This window comes from Phoca vitulina, unplaced genomic scaffold (assembly GCF_004348235.1).
Source record: "Phoca vitulina isolate PV1807 unplaced genomic scaffold, GSC_HSeal_1.0 scaffold4, whole genome shotgun sequence".
NCBI lineage: Eukaryota > Metazoa > Chordata > Mammalia > Carnivora > Phocidae > Phoca > Phoca vitulina.
In genome coordinates, this window is record NW_022589707.1 from 61,208,532 (window position 1) to 61,233,981 (window position 25,450).

Consider the following 25,450-nt stretch of genomic DNA (forward strand, 5'->3'; position numbering starts at 1 on the left):
CCACTCCCCCTGTTTGTGTTCCCTCTCTCGCTGTGTCTCTCTCTGTTGAAAAAATAAATAAAATCTTAAAAAAAAAAAAAAAAAAACACACAAGTTCAAATGGACACTAAACTTAACACCTGTTACTAGAATATGAAAGAGTCACAAAGTTGAATTAAGGAAAGCATCCAAGCTTCACTCCAAAGAGAGAGGGATGGTTTGTCCAACCTCAATGACTGCTGGAGATCCCAAGTCTATCCAGTGAGAAAGCTGGGCAACCTCTACTGTCTTTCCCAGGAACTGTCCTCAAACCAGGTTCTCCAACTCTCTCAGGATTCCACATTCATTCAGAAAGCAACTACCAGAATAGGAAAAGAGTGCAGGAAGGTGGCTGAATAGTGCACACTGCACACTTTGAGCTCCAGACCCCAAAGTGGAGCAATATAGATATAGGTGGTCATAGTAAAGGTTTTGAGAGCAGGGAATAATCTTTTTTTTTTTTTTTCCTTTAACTTCGAGAACTGAGTGCAAGATTTGGAAGTATCTCACCTACACGCAGAGAACTGCACTAGGTGATAGACCACCAGAAAACAGCAACCACAAAGGAAGCAAAGCACACAGATATGTCCTCCCAATGTGAGGCTAGAAATGCGATGCAAAGTTTAAGAAGTGGATGACAGCTGACTATACAAACAAGTTTTTGCCTCATTTCCAGATAAATACAGGAGAAAAAGGCAAAACTGAGCCCGTTACTAAATATTTTAAGTGAAGGTAAAGAGAATATCAACTTGAAAACTCAAATAAGTAAACTGGGAAAGTGAGGTATCCCATAAGTAAAAATACTTTAAGGTAACTCTCTGGACTACCGGGATAGAACGTGAAGGAGCACAAAGAATGGATAGAGAGTAGGGAAACTAAAAATGTTTTAAGGGAATTAAATCATGTTAGAGGTGCTAAAAAGCATAAATGAATTTGAAGTTAAAAGCATATTAACACTACAGAAAACTGAATCATTGATATGAGAGGACACATTTGAGAACAACCTCAGATAGAAAAAATAGAAAAGAAAATATGAATAAGATAATTAATACAGAAGACAAAGTGTTTCCAGAAAAGAAACAGCAACAGAGAAAAAAATAACAGAAACTGAAGAAAATATTAACTAAAACCAAACCAAAACACAAGCATAAAACAAGGAAAGTAAATTAAAAGAAAAAAAAAAACTCAATGAAAGGAGGCCTACTTGAAGAAATTGTGATAAAAATATAAAATACAGGACTAAAATAATACAAGTATCCAAATGTCAGGTTGGCATTACACTTTTTCTTTACAGTATGCACCTAGTTCAAAACAGCGAAGCCTGTCCTACCAGACTGTCAGGAAAAAAATGTTGTGAATCAAAATATTAAACCCAACTAATTATTATTCCTATGATATGAAAATTAGATTTTCCCATTCTCAGTATAGGAAGCCCATGAAAGCTATAACCTCCATGAGTACTTAATAAATTACTTAAGGATATACTCTGAGAAATGAGAAATTCTGATGTGGAGAGAATAACAGTTGAAACTGAGTAAGCCAAGAGTCTAACTATTTATTGCACATAGTATTATAAAGCTACCTGAAAATGTAACAATTATATTTTAACAACAATCCTGTCTTAGAAACCAAGATTTATCAAAAAGATTCAAATGATATTGTTTTAGAACATCCACATGGTATTGCTTTGTTCTTAATTTTGAAAATTACAGAAACAAAAAAGAGTTTTTAAAAACTTAAAGATAATCCTTACCAAAAATCAATAAACATAAAGCATAAAATGAGATGAGATAAATTAAACTCTGCAGTCAAATGCTCTACCACTGAGCTATACCCCCTCTGAGATAAATTAAACTCTGAATAATTATAACAATAAACTTAAGTTGCTAAAGTTTTGTACTAAAGGAGCTCCAAGATAATATTTTCAAAATTTACAATAAAACAAAGTACTTAAATTAAATTTACATTATAAAAGCAGGTACATACACATGTTTACAAAAGTGTGTTTATCCAGCAACTACAAACAAAAGTAGAAGTCAGATTATTACCAACAAAGAATATTTAAAGATAAAAAATCTTTAAGTCATATTTTATATGCTTTCAACATAACATTAAAATGGATAATCAAAGCTACTAGGCACAAAATGAGGTGTAATTTTACTATACGGGTCTCAGTTCAGTAGGTTAAAGGAAAAATGATAAGGATTACGGAAGGTGCAAAACACATAATATCACTTTTATCACAAATACCCATATTAATCTATAATAGAGCACCACTTTAAAAAAAATCAAAACTTATAGACAATATTATCTGACCACAATGTAACAAAACATTAATAATAAAAGTTACAAATTAAAAACTGTTTCCTCAACTGTTTCCAAGTCAAAGAGAAAATAAAAACATTTAAAGATGAAAAATATAGACTATTTGTAAAATGGTGACAAGAAGAATGAATACTGAAACTCAAAGATGTTGCCAAAGACTTAGCTAAACAGAGATTCATAGTTTTAAGTGCTTTCATGTTTAAACAATAAAGTATTACAGTAAATTAAGCATTTATTGCCATAAGTTAGAATAAGAGAAATCAAACATTCCAAAGGATAACAGAATGATGGAATGAATAAAAAAATAAAGATAAAATGACTGAATTAGGTAGGGGCAAACAGCCAGTGCAATACATCACACACTCACAGAAACTATTTACTGCCTTTCCTGAATGCAACTCTGGAGGTGCCAAAAAGGAAAAAAAAAAAAAGTCTCATTCATCAATTAACAAAAAAATTTGTAAGAAATTCTTAAGAGATAGCACATAGGTGTTTCTAGATATGCTTGGAAAAAATTAGTACTTGAAGCAGGCAAGTGTCTGTAACCAGGAATGGGAGAAAGCAATCTAATTAATCTTTCATCTTATGCGTGTGCCTGGGTAAACCTGCATCTGGAGTAAATCAGGGACAATCTATTCCATTCTCCTAAAGTTTAGACATCCTGGACACTAACTTAAACTTTGGTGCCATGTGATAAAGTAGTAGCACCAAAATGATGTTTCTGAATTAACATCAGGACAGCGCTGAAATCGCATTAGAGTTAGGAAGAAGTATAGGTGAGATAGAACTAATTATTTTCTAAAAGGCATAACTATAAGTATATCTAAAAAACTGAAGAGGGGATGAAAGGCAGATGAGAGTATGCTATAGCTATTATTTTGTTAAATGGTAGACATAGCCATTGTTCTGCATTCTGTGTTCCTAGGGGAAAATACCTAAGACTGAGTCAAAGTTATTCATGTGTAATCTCTAGAATGACAGAATGAAAATGTATAACTTTTAAGCAGCAGATGAAAATTTGATATATCTAATGGCAAGTAGGTAAAAGATAAAAAAAGAAACAAGTAAATATAAAATATAAAATAAGGTGGCAACTCTAAGTTCTAATATTAAAGTGATTCAAGTAAATGTAAGTGGGTTAAACTCATGAATTAACTGACAAAGACTCCCAGAGTAGTGAGGAATAAGATTTAAGAATAGGTTGGCTAAAGGAAACATATTTGAACAAAAGGCTATGCAATCGCTAAAAACAAAGATAGAAAAAATAGATGTTGTGAAGCAAACATGATGCAAGAGAAAGGCAGTGCTGAAGTTTTACTATCAGAGAAAATAAAATTTGGGGTAAAATGCATCATAAGGGACAAGACAGATGTTACAATAAATCACAAAGTTGTAACAATCCCGAACATATATGCAGCTGATATCAAAGATTTAAAATATATGAAACCACAACTGACAGAATTATAGGAAGGAAAAAAATAACTGTAGTTTGTGATTTTAACGTATGCTCTTCAGAATTAGTAGATCAAACAGACAAAAATCTAAGCCATGCTACAGAGAAGAAAGTATATTTCTATTATTAATCATATTTACATAAATGAAAAGCATATACATTTCATAGTCAAGCACAAAATATGTGTGCAAAATTTTTGCATGCATGAGGACTATTTAAACAAAATTATTTATGAATTAAGCTACAAAAGAAGTCTTGAAAATTCTAAATAGCTATCATATGGAATATGTTTTCTGACCAGAATGTGATAAAATTAAAATCTGGTAACAAAAGGATAACAAAATAAAGCTACATATGTCTGGAAAGTAAAATATATCACTAAATCATTCTAGTATTAAAGAGAAAATCTTGGGGTGCCTGTTCAGTCAGTTAAGCATCTGCCTTCGGCTCAGGTCATGATCTCCGAGGCCTGGGATCGAGCCCTACGTCATCGGGCTTCCTGCTCAGCAGGGATTCTGCTTCTCTCTCTCTCTCTGCCCCTCACCCCTGCTCATTCTCTCTCTCTCTCAAATAAATAAATAAGATCTTAAAAAAAAAAAAAAAGAGGAAATCCCAAGAGAAATTACATCTAAAGGACAATGGCATCCTAAATGTAAAAAATTGTAACATGTAGCTAAAAATCAGTATTTAGAAAAAGTATAGCTTTAAATATATTTATCAGAATGTAAGAATTATCAAAAATAAATGTACTAAGTGCAATTGATCAATACTGAAACAAGAAAGGAGGAAAACTGAAGATACTGGTAGGAAATAATAAGTACTTTTTAATTTAAAAAATTAGAAATGTAAAGGTTAACAAGACAGACGAAAATTCTAGAAAACAACTAAAAAATATTCAAATAAAGAAAGAATGAAACAAGAATAACTACAGATAGTAAAGATTTCAGTATTTAAAAAGTATATATAAAAATGTTAGAAAATATGAATGCTTAGAGGAAATACAGAACTTTCTTGAGAAATGCAAAATACCAAAACTGGCCCAAGAAAAACTTGAAAACTTGAAGAGAGTAATAGCTTTATAAAAGGTTTTTAAAATCTTCCTCCACAAAGGCACAGATGGTTTTATAGTTGAGTAATAATAAACTTCTAGGGAACGGAAATTTCTATTTTATGCAAGTCATTAAGTCTCTCTTACAAAAGTCGTTTCTGAAAATAGGAAAATAGAGAAAACATCTTAACTTATATTGAAGCTAATGTAACCTTTGTGGCAGCTTTTGATTAATCCACTCTAGTTAGATGTTCTGTTCCTTATAGGTGGCTGCTTGTGAAACTAATAGAGGGGACTATAAAATTTTAGAGAGGGTCAGAAAAAAAGACTTGAATTGAACAGATACATTCCATAAACTTGGATTAAGAGAGTCAATGTGATAAAAACGCCAGCTCTCTGCAAGTTAATTTAGTAGTTCAATGTAATTACAATAAAAATGCAAAGAAGTTTTTCCAAGGGAATTAATAAAGTGATTCAAATGTTTTCTTGAATAGGTTGAACACTACAGGAATTTTTGAAGAGTTAGATGAATCTGATTTATTCCATCAATGTTTTCCCCTTTAATATACATTCTAACAGCACTGCACTAAAGAATGAGAAAACAGAACAGAATATAAAGGCCAAAAGCAGGCCAGAGTGTAAAGGAACCAATTCTGTAGATAATAATGCTGGCCTTCCAAGCAGAGGGAAATGCGGAAATGAGCATTTAATAAAAGTGCTAGCTATCTTGTCAACTACCTGGGAGAAATTAAATTAGGTACCTGTCTTGAATTATACAACAACTTCCAGCATATGCTTTATGCCATTCATTCACCAAATATTTAACCACTAGCCATTATGTCAAGAACTATGAGAAAACAGGATACAAGAGTGAGCAAAAACAGAGGAGCTGAGAGGCTGGTAGGAAGACAGGTAATAGGCCAAAAGGAGGACTGATGGAGATAATGTCAGTCTAATGTGCTTTACTCAAAGTACAACATGTACTTGTTTGATATAATGTAATTAAGAGAACCCTCTGTAATAGGAGACATTGTACAGATTCCAATACACATGATTCTCCATCTCCATCCCACATCTTGTACGTAAGCTTGTGAAAAATATCTAGTGCTGTAAGTATTTAGGCATTTATGTTAATCACATAAAGAAATTTAAAACTGTGAAAGTGGCAGTGTATAAGACACAAATGTTGTGACAAATGCCACTGATACTCAGTGGCAATCTCCTCAAGAAATGAATATATTAATATGTTAAATATATAATAAAAGAGAATACAAGAATTAGAAGTGAAATAATTTGGTGTTTGCTTGATCTTGAGGTGAGGACAAACCTCCAGTTCTTAAAAACCCAAATTAAAAGAAAACTACAGATTTGGTTACTCAGGCTAAAAATAAATCAGCTGTGTTACACAGAATGGGTCCAGATCGCACAGTGGCCTACACCAGTCAACCATCATTTTCTGCAAAAAGCCAGATGGCAAATAATTTAGGATTTGCAGGTCACATGGTCTCTGTGCAACTACTTAACTTGGCTATTATGGTAGCACAAAAGCAGCCACAAACAGTAACTAAATAACTAAATAACCATGGCAGTACTGAATACAACTTTATTCGCAACAAAAGGCAGTGGGTTAGGTTTGGCCAATAGGTCACAGTTTGCCAACCCCTGGGTCTAGACCATGCAGCTGTCTTCAAAATGGAGTACACCTCAAACAGTATTTACAGAGCACAGAGTCCTTGGCTCAATTCAGAAAATGGAGGATATAACCTTCCATATACTGTTTCTGCTTTGTATACTCTTTAGCTTCCGTAAAAGAATGTGGACCCCACTTCCAGCTCAATTATCTATCAAAAAGTAGGGCCATAGTCACGTGGCAACATGGAAAAGCTGTATTAGAGGCTTTTGCCCAGATATACTACTTAGACTTCACCGCCTCAAAGCTGGATTGAGAGCTACAACATTCCAGGAAGATTTTTTTAAAGAACAAGTGGTCCATCTACTCTCCTAGATAACCTGTATTCACGGGCCAAATCAGAGCTGCAGAGAAACAGGTCCCTAGATTGCCTCTTCCTTGCACTCAGCCACTTCCAGTAGAACTTTCTTTTTCTGCACTGCTCTTTGGTTTGAAGATATCAGTTAATGTATCAGTTAATGCAGAAAGCCTTTATAAGAACTAGCCCTAAGATAAGTCTTGCTACTCCTACTGTAAGGGAATTCTGAGTTTTGCGATCATTATAGAATAGTGTATTTCTTTTGTCCCCAAGATGTTTGTATCTGATTTAGAACTAGGAATAGTCATAAATCATCTGGAAAACCCATGTATTTTGCCTCAAGGACTCTGTGAACTATACAAATGGAAATGGTCCAACCTAACAAAATAGGTGGGAGAGAAACGGGCACTGAACACACTGAGTGGCATAAATAAATTTCTCTATCACCAAGAAAAGCCATTCTGGTGGCAACTTGGAAGTACCACAAGTCCCCAAAATACTCATATTCTTTGATCTAATAATTCCACGGTGAGAAATTATCCTAAGGATAAGTACACACATATCGACTGCAGTGTGACTTTTAAGAATAATAATATTTTAAGACCTGGAAACAAAGGAAATGTTCCAAGACAAAAAAGTAAGTAGATCAATGATAAGAGATACCTACAGTAAATAAACATCATTTATGGAAGAACATTTGATGACATGAGAAAATCCTAATAATACAATTATACGTGTATCAAGAGTAGGAATTTAACCCAGTATGTGCTGTGTAATCCCAAATACCACAAAATTAGGCTCATGAATGATTTTTTTGGCATTTATACAAACGTGCATTTTCCAAAATTCTATAATAAACCTAAGGTTTTTTAAATAAAAACTTACATTTTAAAAGTACATTCACTTTGATACTGGTCTCACAAGTATAAGTTTATCATAAGAAATTAAAAAGGCAAGTCAATATATTAGGCATGGTAGGTATAACATCAGAACATATAAAACTGAACTATTTATGATACATCCAAATTAGAAATTATAAGTGAAAGAAAATTAGAAATCAGAAATAAAATTAGAAATTACACATTTGCAGTGATCAACCTTGTTCTTCACGTATAGGAGAACTTTTTCTTCCACATGGTCAAGTCCCTAACAGGCCCGAAACCAGAGAGCTTTAGTGCCTCAGGGTTATTGTGGGGAGGCTGTAAATAATGACACACTTGCCTTGACAATGGAGGGTGTTTCCTAAAACAATGAAGAATAAACTGTTTGGGACCTACTATTCACTGTTGCTGTTTTACATGTTGGAGTTCTGAGTGGTTAATTTGGAAGACGAATGTATGTGTTACCTGCATCTATCTGCCCTTTCGGGATCCATTCTTGGCCCTTTTCTGACTGTGGCTGCCTCGGGAGACTGACCTCGTCAGACTCCTGCCTGGGTTTGGCAGATTGGAGGCATTCGCAGGAGGAGAGAAGGGGCTGAGTGTATATCACCCTTGTCCCCAAATGCAGTTTTTAGCAGTGGCTGCATCTTATAAAGATGCCCTTCTTCGGGAGGGTGGTGGGGGAAGAATCTCTTTTCCTCTTTACCCATTAAGACCTTCTTTCGGGAGGAAGTTGCAACAACTTCCTGCTATTACCAGTCCCTGTGCACCTCGCCATCCCTGGGTAGTTCCACTAACTCTGTTCAAATTTCATTCATTAAACTTTAATTTCTTCAATTAAACTACTTAGGTATGTCATTTGATTCCTTTTGGGATCTTGTCTATTTTAGGAAAAGAAAAAAAAAAAAACCTTTCTAAGAATTACTGCCTTAGAGGAAAGATTAACATCAGGTCCCCCAAAATTCTATTAAACTGAAAAAATATAACCTGAACTTATCACGAAATTGCACATTTAAGCTACAGCTTGAAAATATGGAAGAACAGACCAGTCATAAGCTATCACTGTAACAAATAACAAGCATTTAAAAGTTAATGATTGTGGAATGAGATCTACTTAAATTTTACCTTGAAATTCAATGAAAGTCAAGACAATCTGTTATCAAAAGGCTTTCTTTTGAAAACTGATTTTTCTCAATACATTTTTCAAACAAAAATACAGACTTAAGGGCGCCTGGGTGGCTCAGTTGGTTAAGCGACTGCCTTTGGCTCAGGTCATGATCCTGGAGTCCCAGGATCGAGTCCCGCATCGGGCTCCCTGCTCAGCAGGGAGTCTGCTTCTCCCTCTCCCGCTCTCCCCTCTTGTGCTCTCTCTCTCAAATAAATAAATAAAATCTTTAAAAAAAAAAAATACAGACTTAATAATAACATGGAAAGGTATAGAAAAGTATTTTGCAGATCAACAACTTACCTCTTTGAACTTGTGACTGAGCTTGCTTGTGTCCAGGTCTGATGGGGAAAACACATCCTCATTTTCAGGCAGCTCAAAGACTTCAATGGCCATGTCACCACCAGGAAGAACAGGTCCTACTTCATCCTCCTCTTCATCTGTGGCATATTCTCCTGTCTGAAAGGAAGGGGATTTCAGAGATCCAGCTATCCTTACCCCAGGTAGAAGTGGGTTAATTGAAAATATTTTATAAAAGAGAAATAAAATACGTCACCAAATGGTGAAGTGTGAGTAGGCTTTTAAGTCAAGCATGCCTCATGCAGCCAATGTTATAAACAAATGTTAGTTCAAAGATCCAAAGTGACATGTCTATGCCATACGTAAGTGCATTCCTAAAAATCTAATAGCATCAGCAGCATCTTTAGTATAGCAACAAAAGTTGTTTTCCATCTAAGTATGTGATGGTTTTGCGAAATAAACTTATATTGCTAACGGAAATAAGTAATTCCTATAAATCCCCACCACTGTGTGAATAAGTCACCCAATACTGAGAGCAGGGAAGAAGGGAGTTCAAAAGATTCACAGAGCTGGAAAGGACCTTAAGTAAGCCTTACGAAGGTTTAGCAGATGGATTCTCCTAAGCTTTAGAGTTCAATCAACTTTGTTTTGTTTGCTAACTAATGTGTTGGTGACCTAAAGGAAAACAGAGGTTTCTAACTTATAGCCCACAGAAATGTATTGCTTTGCCTACATAGCATTTTGATAAATCTTAGTATTTTGTTGATGTTAAATAAAAAAATCACATGATATTCTAGATTTCCAGTTTTTCTTGAGAAAGCCAAAGATCTGGCAAGATGGGTATGTTGTGCCGTGAAGACAACTGGCTAGTTAGCAGTGGTTGCCCCTTTGGGATGGGTCCCACACCTTCAAATACACCAGAACTTTCATAACTCCGTATTGTTGTATGCTGTAAGCTTCACTCCTTCCTGGTACCCACAGGCCCCTGTAGCTATGTGAGTACATGGCCCCTGGAATAAATGATCCTCCATACCACTAACTTCCTTAACATTATTAGAAAGTAGCCTCCTCTCTTGGCAGGACCAAGCTAGGAGGCTCTAATTCAAAACAATTGTTTGAAATCTATACCTTATGATATAATTTAAAGATAAATCACGGATTCACAGGGTCGAAAAGCCAAGTTCATTTAATGTGTCCTTGTTCTTTCAGGTAGCATTCTATATAATATATAAAACAGACAGGAAATCAGATTGCCTTTAAAAACACTTTCATAAAGTGTGTGGAATGATCTATTCCTTTGATTAAATAGGCTTAGCATCTGATTGCTGTTTTTTTTCCTTTGGTTCCATACTATATTCTTCTTACGAAAGCTGAAATCCTATTTCTTTTACTGTTTCGCACATGAAGGAAATCTGGTCATTAACCTCAATGTAGTAATTCCTAATGTATGAAAGACCATTATTAAATTGCCGTCCTGATTTCTCCTTTCCAAGTAAAATAATTCTGGTTTCCTCTAGGTCTCATTCTCTGTCATTGTCTTTGTGCCTCTGCTCAGGCTTCTCTCGAAATTCTCCACACTTGTTTTAAATTATGGAGCCCAGAAGTAGGCACAACTTCCAGTGAGGAATCTGACCAGGATGGACAAACTGCCTCAGCATCCTGCAGACGCTACTTCCTCACATGAAGGCTAGTGTCATGAGGACCTTGACTTCGGTGGCATTGCGTATAGAAGTAAGTTCAGTGTATCTCTGGGCTGAAATAACTCCTCAGTACTCGGAACTCCTGGACTCTTCAGAAACTAGTCTGAAGATGTGTAAGCTCTAAACACCATTCTGAGTGTCTCTGGCACTGGCAGGAGAAGGTAGCTGAGCAGTGGGGGCTGCTGATTCTAGGTAGCTCCCACTCGTTGGTATGATTAGATCCTATAAATCTTAGAAGAACCCTAATTCCAGATTTGGTATGACTTTTTGTGATATTCTGTAAATTAACTCATCTCCTATTTATATATATTTTTGGAACCAATAGCTATTTTGTAAATCCCAGTGGTGTTAATTAATAGAAATGTAGTAAGGCTGGGAAGCACACAATCTTGATACCTTGATGAAAGTTTTGGTTTAGAGATATTAGACTGGGTGGGCTTGTTTTTAATCCTAATTACAACTAGCAGCAAAGCCACACCTTTATTATAAAGGCCTAAACCAGGTATATTAAACTCACTTCTACATCATCAATTTGATGAATTTCCTGAATGACTCCATAAAATCTTAAGCTAAATTTAAAGTCTGATGTCAATGTGGCACACTTTAAACATAAAGTTGAAATGATCAACTTGATTTCCCTTTGCCAGCTTGAAAATACTTCTTCACTATGTTCAAGGGAATGAAGACAAACATGTGCCTAGAACGGGGCCTGACATATAACAGGATCTCAACAAATATTTTTAAAAGAATATATCCAAGAATGCCTATTGCACCTCCTTGGTAATATCTATAATCCCCTAAGGAGGTTTTCAATAATATATATATTTAAAAAAGTGAATTGCAAAAGGCATTTGTTAAGAACGCAGTATTCTGTCACTTATTTTTTAACACTTCTTATAGTGAATAACAGGATTAGGGTATATACAATATATGTACAATATATGTACTTCTTATTTCTAAGTATAGTTCTGGCTTTGTCATCCATTCTAGTTATCAAAATTATGTTCATAAATGTAAGTTATTAAGAATTCTTCCTCTTGATTCTTTTTTTTACTTTATCAGTCTCCTCTCCTCAATATCCAAATTATCTGCAATTCTGCTGAAATTCTTTTTATCTTTCATCTTTCTACCTACTAATGTTTTCTCTTTCTAGTTAGTCTTAGAAGCATACTAAGGTCAAGATAACGTCTTTTAGTGTCTTGATGCTACTTATCACTTAGAGGTTCTGGATAGGGTGTTTAAAAACTATCGTGCCAGCACGCTTGAGTGGTACAGTTGGTTAAGTGTCTGACCCTTGGTTTCGGCTCAGGTTGTGATCTCAACGTCTCAGGGTTGTGGGACTGAGCCTCGCATGGGACTCTGCACTCAGCAGGGAGTCTACATGAGATTTTCTCTCCCTCCCCCTGCCCCTCCCCCCCCGCATGTGCACTCTCTCTCTCTCAAATAAATATTTAATAAAATAAAAACTATCATGCCAAGTGGAATTAAAAAAAAAGAACAAATGAGCAAGGGAAAAAAAGAGAGAGGCAAACCAAGAAACTGACTCTTAACTACAGAGAACAAAGTGATGGTTACCAGAGGGGAGTTGGTTGGGGAATGGGGGAAATAGGGGATGGAGACTAAGAATTGCACTTGTTGTCAAGAGCACTGGGTGTTGTATGGAAGTGCTGAATCACTATATTGTACACCGGAACTAATACACTGTATGTTAACTAACTGGAATTTAAATAAAAACTTAAAAAAAAAAAAAACCCTATCTTGCCAATCTCTCTTGCTGATCATTTACCACTCCCAACATAAATAGGCTTTATAATAAAGGATGTATTTACTACAGAACCTCATAAACATTTAGAAGTTAAAAAGTTACATTTAGTAGACTAAAAATAATGTGTTCTCTTGATTGTTCTATCTGTATTGAAAATAGACATCACTTTTATGGTTAATCTGAAAATAAATTACATGGAATGATAAGTTAGCAGAATTTCATAAACCTCAAAAGTAGTTGGATTGAATCTGACATTTACAGAGGAAGATGGACAATATTGCATCAAAAAAAAAAAATATGCCACAACAAAGTATTTCCATTGGTATCCATCTCCTTCTTTTTATTTCTGGCCAGATTCAGTATCTTTCAAGTAAACAGAGACTCTTGAAAGTCTTTTGTCCCAACCTGAAAATCCATTTTAAAGGAAGCGAGAATAGTTCTTAGTGTAAGAATTGACAGAGATAGTAAAGGTTCCCTTTCACAGCTCATCTACCTTCTTGATTAACATCTTATACCTTTTTATTGCTTTCCCACGGGTGCAAAAAAATGAATAGCAATCCCTTTGTAACTTACTGTGTGCCCAATACTACATTCCTCAAAGACTGTATGATATAGGTATTACTATGCCATTGTAATTAGAGGAAACTGAGACTCAGAGACTTTACCTAACGTCAGACAATTAGTTATGTTGTTGAAGCTAACATATTCCAAAGCCCATGCTCTTTCTTCTATACTATGCTGCTTGCAGTCTACAGAAAGTAAAGCTTTATAGGATAAAAAATGGGAATACATTCCTATCCTATTTCCCTAGCCAAAAATGTTGGTGCGTAATCCTATTGCGTTGAAATTCACCCTCCACATCTTTGAATGTTTCCAGTCAATTCACTCTGAAGACTTGCACCTGTCTCTAGTGAGCTGCAAAGTTTTCGTCCTCTTCTTTTCTCTCATAATGTGCTCACCCTGGGCAAGTGCACAGAAGTCTCCTTCAAAAGATCTGGCTTATGGGCCTGCTGATGTTTCATGCTCTCTTTCTTATATAAACCAGAATCATAGCATACAATCTATAGAATTACTACACGGTCTTAAAATGGATGGAAAAGATACTTGCAAAGCAAAATGAATGCAAAATTCCTCTAGATGTTTATGGTCTGTCTCTTTTACGTTTCCTTCTCATATGTAATTTTCTTGAGCTACCCATCTTTACTGACTCTTCTTCCCAAAGCATTTCATCTCATTTTCATGGACACAACTTCCTTTATACTCATATGACATCGGAGCACTTAATATTTTATTAAAACACATAATTACAAGAATAGTAAGTACAGCTGACAGGTTTTGCCTGCTAGTAAATATCTAACTTTTGACTAGTGGGAGCAAAAGCATGGAGACATTCCTGAGCTTTGAGCACTCAGGAGAGCTGCTGATCTCAGTTGAGATTTCACAGAAGGAAGGGACGTGAACTGTTATATTGGTGAGTTGGTTAAGTGGAGGCCAACTAAACAATCTTGATTTTGAAGTCACGTAGGCCTGGATTCAAACCCTGGCTCTGTGATGTTGGTAAAGTTAGCTTCCAGATCTAAGTTTCAGTGTCCTCATCTATGAAGTGAGGCTAAAAATAGCTCCTTAGTATATATCACAAGGTCGTCGGGAGATTCAGCTAGATGGTGCCGGTACTGTGTTGAATACAAGGTGTGGCACAGGGTGGGCTCTCAAAACAAGCAATCGCTGCTGCTGCTGGTCGTGCTGCTAATCCTACAATAGCAACATATGCTACAGCTTCTCTAAATCTGAGTCTTGTGACCAGACATTCGCCAAGTTTTGGTCTCATAAATACAACGTCCTAGAAGACCCTGCCACATGAACCTTCTATAAGCAAATCGTTCATTTCTGAAGTAGAACTTTTCTTTTCCCTAAACCTGCTCCTCTTCTTCTATTCCCAGTTTTGGAAGGAGGCCTCAGTTTCTACCCAAGACGAAGTAAACGTCCAGGCCTCTGTTGTCTTCACTTACTGGCCCCCACCCTCCTGCCCCAGGGATCCAAGATGAAGATCCATCTACTCAGCTCATCCTATGAAGCTGCTGCCCTAGGACTCTTCTAATCCACTCCTCTTATGCTTCTACTATATCCTTGTATCACTTACAAAACCTGGCCGTTTTTATGTTTGCCTTCTCTCAGCCACGTTCAACTATAAGCTCCTTGAAAGTGCCAGGTATGATTTATTCCTGCAATCCCAGTGTGGCTAGCCCACTGCTTGGCATATAGTAGGCACTAAACAAATGTTTGCGGAATAAATTAATACAGTTTTAGCCACATCTGCACAGCACAGCAGAGACCTGATTTTCCTGTTAATTCTCAGCTTTCAAGTAAGAAATATAGTGAAGCACAGCTGCAGCTGGGGCCTAAATGACCCTTTTGGGGATTTTCTCTTGTTGTTAGGTTCAACCATTAGCAGTAATTTTTGCTGTAGCAATGTTTGCTCTGGTAAATTCCGGGAAACTAAATGGTGCTAATCATAAAAATAGCCTTGATTATGCAGTTTTTGTTGGAATTTGTTTACTGGATTTGAATTTGGTTATATATATTTTCAGACTCAGTTCTGTTAGAGAATAGAAGAGAGTTGCTTTTTCTCTGGAGGAGAAAGACCTCAAACTAACACTTTAATGTTTAAAATTCCTAAATCTGTGCCAGCCATCCAGATGGCTTTCAGCAAAAGCATCCCCTTCTCTGCAAAGGCATCTCTCTTTCCATCTTCTGTCAGTTGACTTCTGTGTGTCCTAGTTTTGTAATGTTAGGCCACTTAGTCTCTTTGCTCATCTTTATAATGGGAATAACAGCATCTTCTTCATAAGGCTATAGGGAGAAGTTCCAGTAGTGATATCTTCAAAGTATTAATCACAGTGCTTAGAATATGCTAAAAGACTAGATCACTTTATGACTATGATAATTTTCACTATCCCTATGTGATAACTAACCCACTATGGCTTCTCCAACAATGCCAACAAAAAAAGCAAGGGTTTTGGGGCTGGACAGACCAGGGCCCCAAAGGAGAAAAAACAATTTCATAGTTGCACGACAGCCACCAAGTCATTTAGCGTACATCTTCTGTGGTCTCCTCTTCTATTAAACGGCCCCAAAGATATCAATCTCATAGCGCATTGAGAGGGTTCAAAGAAATAAAGTATGTAAAACATCCACCATGATGCCTGGGCCAAGATATACACTCATTTCTCAAGTCATCCAAAATTTTCTTGTCAATCTTTGTTCTCAGAGTGTTCTCTGATATTTCACTTCATTCTCCTGTCTAGCTACTAAAGCAAGAAACATCATATGGCCTTCCATGTTCCCTGATTTCAAGCACTCAGCTCCTCAGATAATTGGTAATACCTCTGGCAAATTATTTTTCCTAAAATTGTGACTAGATAGATTGAAGATTTGCCTATAAAATTTTTTGTAACAACTCGAACTCATCTTTTGCCTTATCAAAAATTTCTAGCAATTGTGGTAGTTTATAAATTAGCATTTGATTTTACAGTATTTTAATATCTTCTTTAGTTTTTTTTTTTTCTACCCCTTCCTTTTAGAATGTATACTCCTGAAAAGCAGGGACTCTACTTCCCACTATGGTAGACAGGCTCTAAAATGACCCCTAATGATTACTTCTTCCTGGGTAACCATGCTCTTCTATAATCCATTCCCCCTTGAATGTGGGCTGGACCTAGTGACTCACTTCTAACGACTAGAATACAACAAACGTGATGGGGTGTCCGTTCTGAGGTTAGTTTACAAAAAGACTATGACTTGCAACTCTTTTGTCCTCTCGCTCTTGAGAGACGATCTGCCAGGTTGTGCTTGGCTCTATGGAGACGCCTACATCATAAGGAACTGATGTTTCTGGCCAACAGCCAGCAAGGACCTGAGGCGTGCCAAGAGTCACATGAGGGAGCTTGGAAGTGTATCTTCTGTGTCCTGCCAACAGCTGCAAGTGAGCTCGGAAGCAGATCTTCCCCCAGTTGAGCATTCAGATGACTGCAGCTCTGGCTGACATCTTATTTGCAGCCATGGGACAGATCTTGAATCAGAGGCATCTAGTTAAATGGACCCACAGATACTGTAACGTATCAATATTTCTTATTTTAAGTTGCTAAGTTGCGGTGGTAATTTGTTATACAGCAATAGAAAGGGGGTACTGCCATAGCAAATGCAGAAAAACAAGGAAGTGGCTTTGGAAATAGGCAGTGAAGGAAGGCTGGGAGGATTCTGAAGAGTATGTTAAAGCAAGCCTGCATTGCCTTGAACTCACTGTAAGTGGAATCGGGGGGTGGGGGAGAGGTTCTTGCGTAGTGGCAGAAAGCTTAGCAACATCATCACCTTCTATAAGGAGAAAGTTGGAAAGGTCCCTAGTGAATGGAGTGATCGAGCTAAGTACATTTCCAAACAAATGTTGAAGGTGCTGCCAGATTTCTTCTTGCTGCTTATGGTAAAATGTGACCGAAGAGAGAAATTGAGAGGACCATTAAACAGAAAGGAACCAAGACTTGATGGTTTTGAACATCTTGACTCTAAAAATAAGAAATAGTTTCCAAAGTTCAAAGCCAGGGTAGTGCCAGGACAACATGGTCTAAAAATGAAGCAGAGGGTGGAACTAACATCTTTTGTTAAGAATTCTGACCTTAGGTATGGAGATGCTTCAAAAAATTAAAAATAGAAATTCCATTACTGGGTATTTACCCAAAGAATAAGAAAACACGAATTCAAAAAGACAGATATATGCACCCCTATATTTATTGCAGCATTATTTACAACAGTCAAGATATGGAAGCAACCCAAGTGTCCACTGATAGATGAATGGATAAAGAAGTTGTGGTATATAAATATATATATATATATATATATAATGGAATATTACTCATTCATAAAAAAGAATGAGATCTAGCCATTTGCGACAACATGAATGGACCTAGAGGGTATTATGCTAAGTGAAATCAGTCAGAGAAAGACAAACACCATATGATTTCACTTATACGTGGAATCTAAGAAACAAAACTAATGAACAAACAAACAACAAGCAGAAACAGACCCATAAATACAAATAATAAACTGATGACCGCCAGAGGGGAGGGAGGTAGAGACATGGGCAAAATAGGTAAATGGGAGTAGGAAATACAGGCTTCCAGTTATGGAATGAATAAATCACGGGAATAAAAGGTACAGCATAGGGAATGCAGTCAGTGGTACTGTAATAGGGTTGTATGGTGACAGATGGGAGCTACACTTGTGGTGAGCACAGCAATATGTATAAACTTGTCAAATCACTATGTTGTACACCTGAAACTAATGTACCATCATGTGTTGACTATACTCAAGTTAAAAAAAAAGAAAGAGAACTGAAGAATAGCAGTTACATGTACTATAATCTGTCATAATCAATTACTGAAGCAATTTGCAACCACAATTTCTTAAATTTTACTTTCTAGGAATATCCTAATCCTATCCATCTCAAACTCTATAATCCTTCCTCCTTCCAACTATTTTACTATATTGAATTTGTTGGTGAGTATTCAAATACCAAATATTTTTTAAAAGAGTTTCATTTTCTTTCTTTCATAGAAGAAAGTCTCTTAAGATAGTTGTTTCTAATCATAATTACATTGATTGAGAAACATGAAATATAACCCCCCCTAAAAAGAATTCTGAACTGAGGGAACTCACATATTTTTTTTATAACGTGTAGTAAGCAAGTCTGTCATGTGCCCTAAAGAGAGACATTCTCTCTATTTTCCAAGGGTGCTCACTCTACACACATCATTAAAAAGGTAATCTGAAAGAAAGGCCATGAGTACCTCTGCTCACAAGACACACAGAGAAGTCAGAGACCCATACAGGAATTGTCTCCCAATTGATATCTACCCTTGTTTCTATACCATTTTGGCTTCTGGTGAATTTTTCCATTATTATGATTTTCCCTTAGCTACACTGATCAGTGTGACCACAGTGGCTAGGACCAAATCCATTCAGTCTATTTCTTATAATTAAGACCACTATTAAGTGAAGTCCAGGTAACAGAATGAGTTCAACTTGCAGTAACTGAGATCAACCATGTTCCCCAGGCTTTCAGACCCTACTGGCTGAATAAATCCTATAAACCACAGGGTCTACCTTAGAAAATCAGGTGGCTTTCTCCTGAAGTTTCTTTATTTATTCCACTTGGCCCAAGGTATTAATCCAGATATAGCAGGATATTATCAGTGATTGCACAGACTTGGTGTTGGCCTACAAGAAGAAAATCTAGGATTCAGGGTAATTCTATCACCTATAACAACCCTGGCCAGCAAGTTGAGGTTGATCTGAATGCCTTCTAGGATTGAGGTGGTGGTCCCTGATCACATCACTTAAAGTCAGGAACAAATTTTGTTCCACCTTATCTAATTAAATGAGTCCAACCCTGAGAATAATTGCCTGCACAATGCATATAAAAAATAAATCAGCTATCACTTAGGAAAGCAACCATAAGTAAGCAAAAATAGCCTCATTTTAGAAGGATCTCTAGAATCATCTAAGGGCTACATGAGCTAATGATGGTGTTTCTTTAAATACATGAAGGCCTCTTATGACCACTCCTAAGGTGAAGTTATATGAGCAGCCCAAAGAGTTTTACCAATTGCCACAATCTATTTCCATAATTTGCCATCCCAAACTCAACCTGTTAGTCTGTAATTTTTCAAGTGACAGACCAAACTACTAGGTCATTGACAACAACTCAAGAGTCAGTAAAACATATAACAAGGTTCACCAAGAGGAGTACTGTCCAGACCTATAGGAATGGCTTTGAGTTATGCCCATTGAGCAAAATGACCATGTCCATTTTGGGGTCTGCATAGCTGGTGCTGTTTGGAAAGCACAGTAGACAGCTTTGGACAGCTTAGCTGAACCATCAGTGAACCAAAGCCCAGGCATTTAAGGAAACCTCTATGAAGTGAGGGCCTCACTGAGCTAGTGGCCTTGTTTCAACAGGTAGAATGACAGATAAAGTTTCCACAAAATGGAAAGCTGCTACTTGTTCATGTAAATCTAAGATGCTGCTGGGAGAGCTTGATAGCTTTCTTGAATTTATCATTTCCATTTGACAAGCAAGGTTTGTTAGGCCCCTCTAACCTTATTGGTCAGGGAGTTCAAGTTGACCCATCTCAAACTGAGAATATTAAACCAGAGACTCACAAGGCCTCCATGGGTCAGACACTGTTTCAGTCCCAGTAACAGCTTAGAAGAAAGTTAATAGCTGCCTTTTTTTTCTTCTTTTTTTGGTTGTTGCATCAGACATGCAGTGTTGTTATGTTGGGAAATGGCCCAAGTAGTCTGGCAGCCATGATGTGTTTAGAATAAGCTGTGATTTCTCCTTCTTTTTCTGGGATTCTATATTGTTTCTGCCAGCCCACCTGGGAGAAAACAGGGCAAGTGTTTTCTCTATTGTCCTACTATTACTGTTCTACATGTGGCAATCCCTGAATGACTCTCCGCTGGCACTAATGGGACAGAGAAGAGCAGGTGGATAACACATCAATTCCATTACACATTTAGCAGTGGAAACCGGAACAGTAGTACATTCCATCTGCCCGAAGGATTCTACCAAAAGGCCATTTTGCTTCCCTTCCCACTGTGAACCCTGCCCAAACGACATAAGTTGAATTTGGGCACCCTCCCTCACTGTGTGACCAGGTGAGATGGTGATCTGTGAGCCAGTATGCACACAACCATGACGTTGAGTGCTTTCCCTCCCAAAGTGCCCCATCCTACTGGGGTTCATATAGCATCTGGTCTCTCTGGAGGACAAAGGAGATCTCATCCTGACCCCTAGTCACCTTCTTCCTTACAGCAGCTGAGTTTAGGGTAGAGAGGGGAGGCATCAAGGGGCACAGAGGCAGAGGGCAGCTCTGGACCAGTAACAAGGTGCCTTTATTTTCAGTTTTGAGCAGTGCAGTGGTTACTTGTGTTTTAACCAAACTTCCAACATCTACCACCTGAAGCACTGTATAAGGTGTCGTCATTACTGACACAACCAAGTTAGCTTTGGAGAGTCTTTGACCCACATCCACTGCCTTGACTCCCACAGCAGGAACTGTTATGGAGGACATCTCAACCTGGCGTCCAATCCTAAATTTGGTTAGAACATAAGGGATGGGGAAGTCTTCCAAGGTGGTAAGGCTAACTGTAAGAATTTAGCTAGACTGTTGTGGGACACTTTCTTATTCTCTAGCAGGTTACTTTCACCAGCACTGTAGGCCAGTTGGGACCCAAATACTCATCAATGGTTTCCCATAAGAGTTTGTGTATCTCAAAGAACTCTCTCTGACAGGACCGATATGTCTTTGTAGCTAGCAGCCAAGACACACCACAAAAAAACTTGGGAGACCTTTTAGTGTCTCAGTGATTACAGTGGGCATGATAAACTGCAGGAGGGGTTGAGTCAAAAGGCACTCCAACTGTTGCTATTTCTCCTTAAACGAGCATTATATGCCTTGCTCCATTATCTCCACAGTGAACTCACTAAGGCCCTAAGGATTTGCCAGGCTTCTGACTGTGGCACTTGCAAATCCCTTCCTTTCAGAAAGCTAGGTGTCCAAGTGTATCTCTATGACTGTGGTCTGAACAAGGTCAGAACATTCCTCTAACCCAGAATGGATCTTTGTACTAGTTGATATAGACTATCATATCTTTGTGTTGATTCCTCAAACTCCAATTTCCAAAGAGTGATAAGAAGAGGGCCAGATGATACCTGCACAAGCAGGCCTGTCTGAAGAGGACACCAGAGCTCGGGTAACCTGCATCTTTTATAACAGGCAACGTCACCACCCTTGCTCCAGAGGGGAAGACTATCTCTCTCTTCCAAGACTGTTCACTATACTAACATTTGATAGTCCAGAACAAAGGGCAGTCAGTGCCTCAGAAATGTGAAAGCCTCGTGGAGAACTGTTTCCTAGTTATTATTTAATGGGGAAAAAGATCTAGAAATTCAGCTGATTTTTAACGTCCCTATAATATTTTTCAAATTACCTTTTCAAAGACTGTCCAACTAGTATTCCTTTCCACATACTCTACCTGCAGGTAAACTGGTCTATTTCTTGAACATATGCAATACTGACCCGCTTCTAGGTTACAGAAAACAAACAAACGAAAACAACAAAAAACTTCTTGCAAATAAATACCAAAACCACAAATCTAAACTCATACTTTTATTTTGTATGTCCTTGGTTGAGATGACTCTTTTACACTATGGTTATATGGCCTTTTGACGGGTTGCCTTGAAAGTGCTTTAAGCTCTCTACCATATATATTTATTGTTTCCAAAACAAAATAGCAAGCCTCTTGGGAGTATAAACTATATTTTTCCATGGCTCAATATTCCTAATTCAATTCCTCTTAACAAATGCTACCTACTCACTAAGACATAAATGCCACTGTCTTTAAGTCCCTGATAAATATATTCTATATGAGGAGGGAACTAAAGATCCTTATTTTTCCCACTGAGATCCAGAACTAAACAGTCAACAGACCAAAGTAGACCTCTGTAATTCAAATGTCACACTGCAATTTCAAATTGGCAGCCTTTCTTGAGTTTCGTTTTACTTGCCAAGGAAACAATGAAGCACTTATTCTGATGCCAACAGAACTGTGGGAAGAGACTAAGAGATTTGTATTTCCCTGAATTTTTAATCTGCAGAAGAGAACAACTACAGGGACCAAAGTGGCACATGTTATTATTATTTTAATAATTCTATAATTACACAACTAATTGCATCTTGGAAAATATGGTGTGTACATGTACAAATTGACTCACATGATTGCAAAAATGCTAACAGATGATCAGATAGAACCAGAAGTTACAATTATAGAATTTATGGTAAATGAAAAGGTAAAACCAATACAAATATCACTGATGATATTTCTATGGATTATCTATGAATTAATGATAAATATGGTCTCAATTTTACAACTTCCTTTGAGAGAGAATAATTCTTCTCCTTTCCTCGTGGCTATCTGATGGTTTGTGGCCGCAATTCTTTCTTACAAAGTCTCTGCAATACCAGGACTCAAAGGTCAGTTTTCCTGGCATCTTTAAGCTGGACAACCGTAGTTTTGATCACATCTAACTCCTTCCCACAAACTCCCCAAATCCTAGGCCTGATACAATGCATATTCTATTTCACTACATCTGAGGTTGGGTGGAGAAATCTGCAATTTTAAAGAAGTGCCATGAGATTGTCACATTGAGGCAAGTTTGAGACATGGAGTCTTAAAATCATTTTATAAGTCTTAGAGAGCAGGAACTAGGTAATAGTCATCTTATATCCAGATAACTGCTAAATATAAGAATTGTACATGGCAGATCTTTTTTCATTAAATACTGAGTTGGCAGGAAGTATATTTATAAAACATACAGACAGTATATGAATAATGATATCACCACTACTAATGAACAACCTAGTTCAAGAAAAGGAGCAGTATCACTACATTCTAATAATCTTCTGTGTGTGCTTTCCTGCTTCTATTTCAGTTGCTTGCCCTTTAAAGTAATTCTGCTGAATTTTATCATTCTTGGTTTTTCTTTAGTTTTACTGTATATATGTAGAGCAAAACAATGTATCACTTATTTTTAATGGTTTTAAACCTCATATCAGTGGAATCATATTGTTTGTATGCTCCTGTGCCTTTTTGATTTTAAATGGTATGTTCCTGGGATTCCACCAGTTGTGGTGGATTGCTGAAAGAACTTCTGTTTCTTATTCCACTGTATGAATATACTACAATATATTTACCCATTCTCTTATTGATAGAGATATCACAGTTGTGTCCAATTTTTTTCTCTTACAAGAAAAATATTACAACATATCTTACAGCTCATGCATATAAGAGTTATACTAATTGCTTAGTAAAGAATGTAACTGTTGGGACAACTTTACTAGATAACGTCATTGTTTTTCAAAGTGAATGGGCCAATTAATATATCCTATAAACAAAGAATAATAGTTTCTTTTACTCTACATCCTAACCAAAACTTAAAGTATCAATTAAATCCATTCAGTAGATACGAAATGGTGTTTCATTTTGGTTTTTAATTTTCACATCCTGATTGCTAACATGTTTGGGCATCTTTTCATATGCTCATTGGTCACTAAGGTTCCTCTTCTATGACATGAGCGTTATAGCCAATGGTCCTCTTTATATTCTTTTCTTGCTGGCTCCTAGAAGTACTTTTTATATAATTCTCTTTCAGTTATTTATTTTTCAAACATTTTCTTCCAGCTTCTGGTTTGCCTTTTTGCTTTCATAAAAGTAATGAACAGAAGTTCTTAATTTTAATGTAGTCAATTTTCTCAATACTTTCCTTTACGGTTTTGCTTTCTTAGGTGTTTGATGTAGCAAAACCACTTCTTACACTGAGGTCATAAAGATATTCTTCTATGGTGTCTTCTAAATTTTATAGTTTTACTTTTTGCATCTGAGTAGTCAATCTACCTGGAGTGAACTTTTGGGTACATACTGAAATGGGGGTTGCAATTTCATCATGTCTCCTTCACTGAAACGTTTCTCAACTCACCTAGAGTGTTGTCACTAATCCAATTTTCATATGTGTGAGGGGCTGCTTCTGGGCTCCTTGACCAACTTGTTTCTTCTTTTGCTTCAGAGACTAAATTTCTACAGCTTAATAATAAATATCTCTCTTCTAAGGCATGTTACATGTTATGGTTATTTCTGGTACACTGTTCTTTCCTACAGATTTTAGCGATAGCTTACCAATTTCTATTTTTAAATCCTTTAGAATTATTTTTACTGGAATTGCATTGAATGTATAACTCAACTAAGAGAGAACTGACTCAAACAACTGAGTCTTCTGATCCATGAACAAGGTTTCTTTACCCTTTCATATAAATTTTCTTTAATATTATTTCAATAAAATTTCTTTTTTTCCATAAGGGTCTTGCTTATGTTTTGTTAGACAAGGTTTTGCCTTTTACTAAAGTAATTAATAATTTATAAATTATATTTCCTCTCTGTAGACACATTGAAATAGATGCTATATTTTATATTATGTGTAGAGCAAATCTGCTAAAATCTTATAATATTTCTAATAATTGATCTATAGGTATATTTGAGATTTTCCAAACAGATGACCACATCACCTGCAACAGTTTTATTTTTTCCTTTCCAATTTATTTATTTTACTTCTTCTTCTTGCCTTCCAGTATGATGTCAAATGCAAGTAGTGACTGATTTTCAAATATTAAACCATACTTGCATTAATGGCTAAACTCAACTTGGCCATAATATCTCTTTTATATGTTCTTGGATATGATTTGCCAATATTTTATTTCGGTTTTTTTGGCATTGTCTTTATGAATAGGATGGGCCTATAAGTCTTCTTTGTCATCAATATTTGGTTTTGGTACCACGGTTATCCCTCATTACCCAATACATCTCACACTCTCAAGGTTTTACTGCATTCCTGGTATCAGAGTTGTAGTACTTTCAATTTTGTCTTCTGGAATAAGTTATATACAACTGGAGACTTTTTTTCCTGTTTGGTATAATTGATAAAATAACCGGGACCTTATCTTTCTTTCTTTCCTTCTCTTTTTCTCCCACCCTTCTCACTTCCTCCGGGGCCCCTCCTTTGGCTCTTTGTCTCTCATGGTGATTTTGTTCCCTGTGAGTTTTGTACTTTGAAATTGTAAGCTCACTTTTCTTGAAACTTTAACTTTTAAGCTTTGATTGAAGATGAATGGCTTTGAGCACCTGGGTGGTGTAGTCAGT

The 25,450-nt window shown here is 36.6% G+C and overlaps 1 protein-coding gene across 12 annotated transcripts in view; it reads right to left on the bottom strand.

The window, feature by feature from the left end:
* The window catches only part of PPP1R9A (protein phosphatase 1 regulatory subunit 9A), a 297,335-nt gene that overhangs the window by 62,131 nt on the left and 209,754 nt on the right, over positions 1-25,450 (bottom strand). For all 12 annotated transcript variants that reach the window (XM_032402107.1, XM_032402108.1, XM_032402118.1 and 9 more), the window contains one exon: positions 9,182-9,337. In XM_032402107.1, the coding sequence (XP_032257998.1) occupies positions 9,182-9,337 (156 nt within the window). The remainder of the gene's footprint in view (positions 1-9,181; positions 9,338-25,450) is intronic.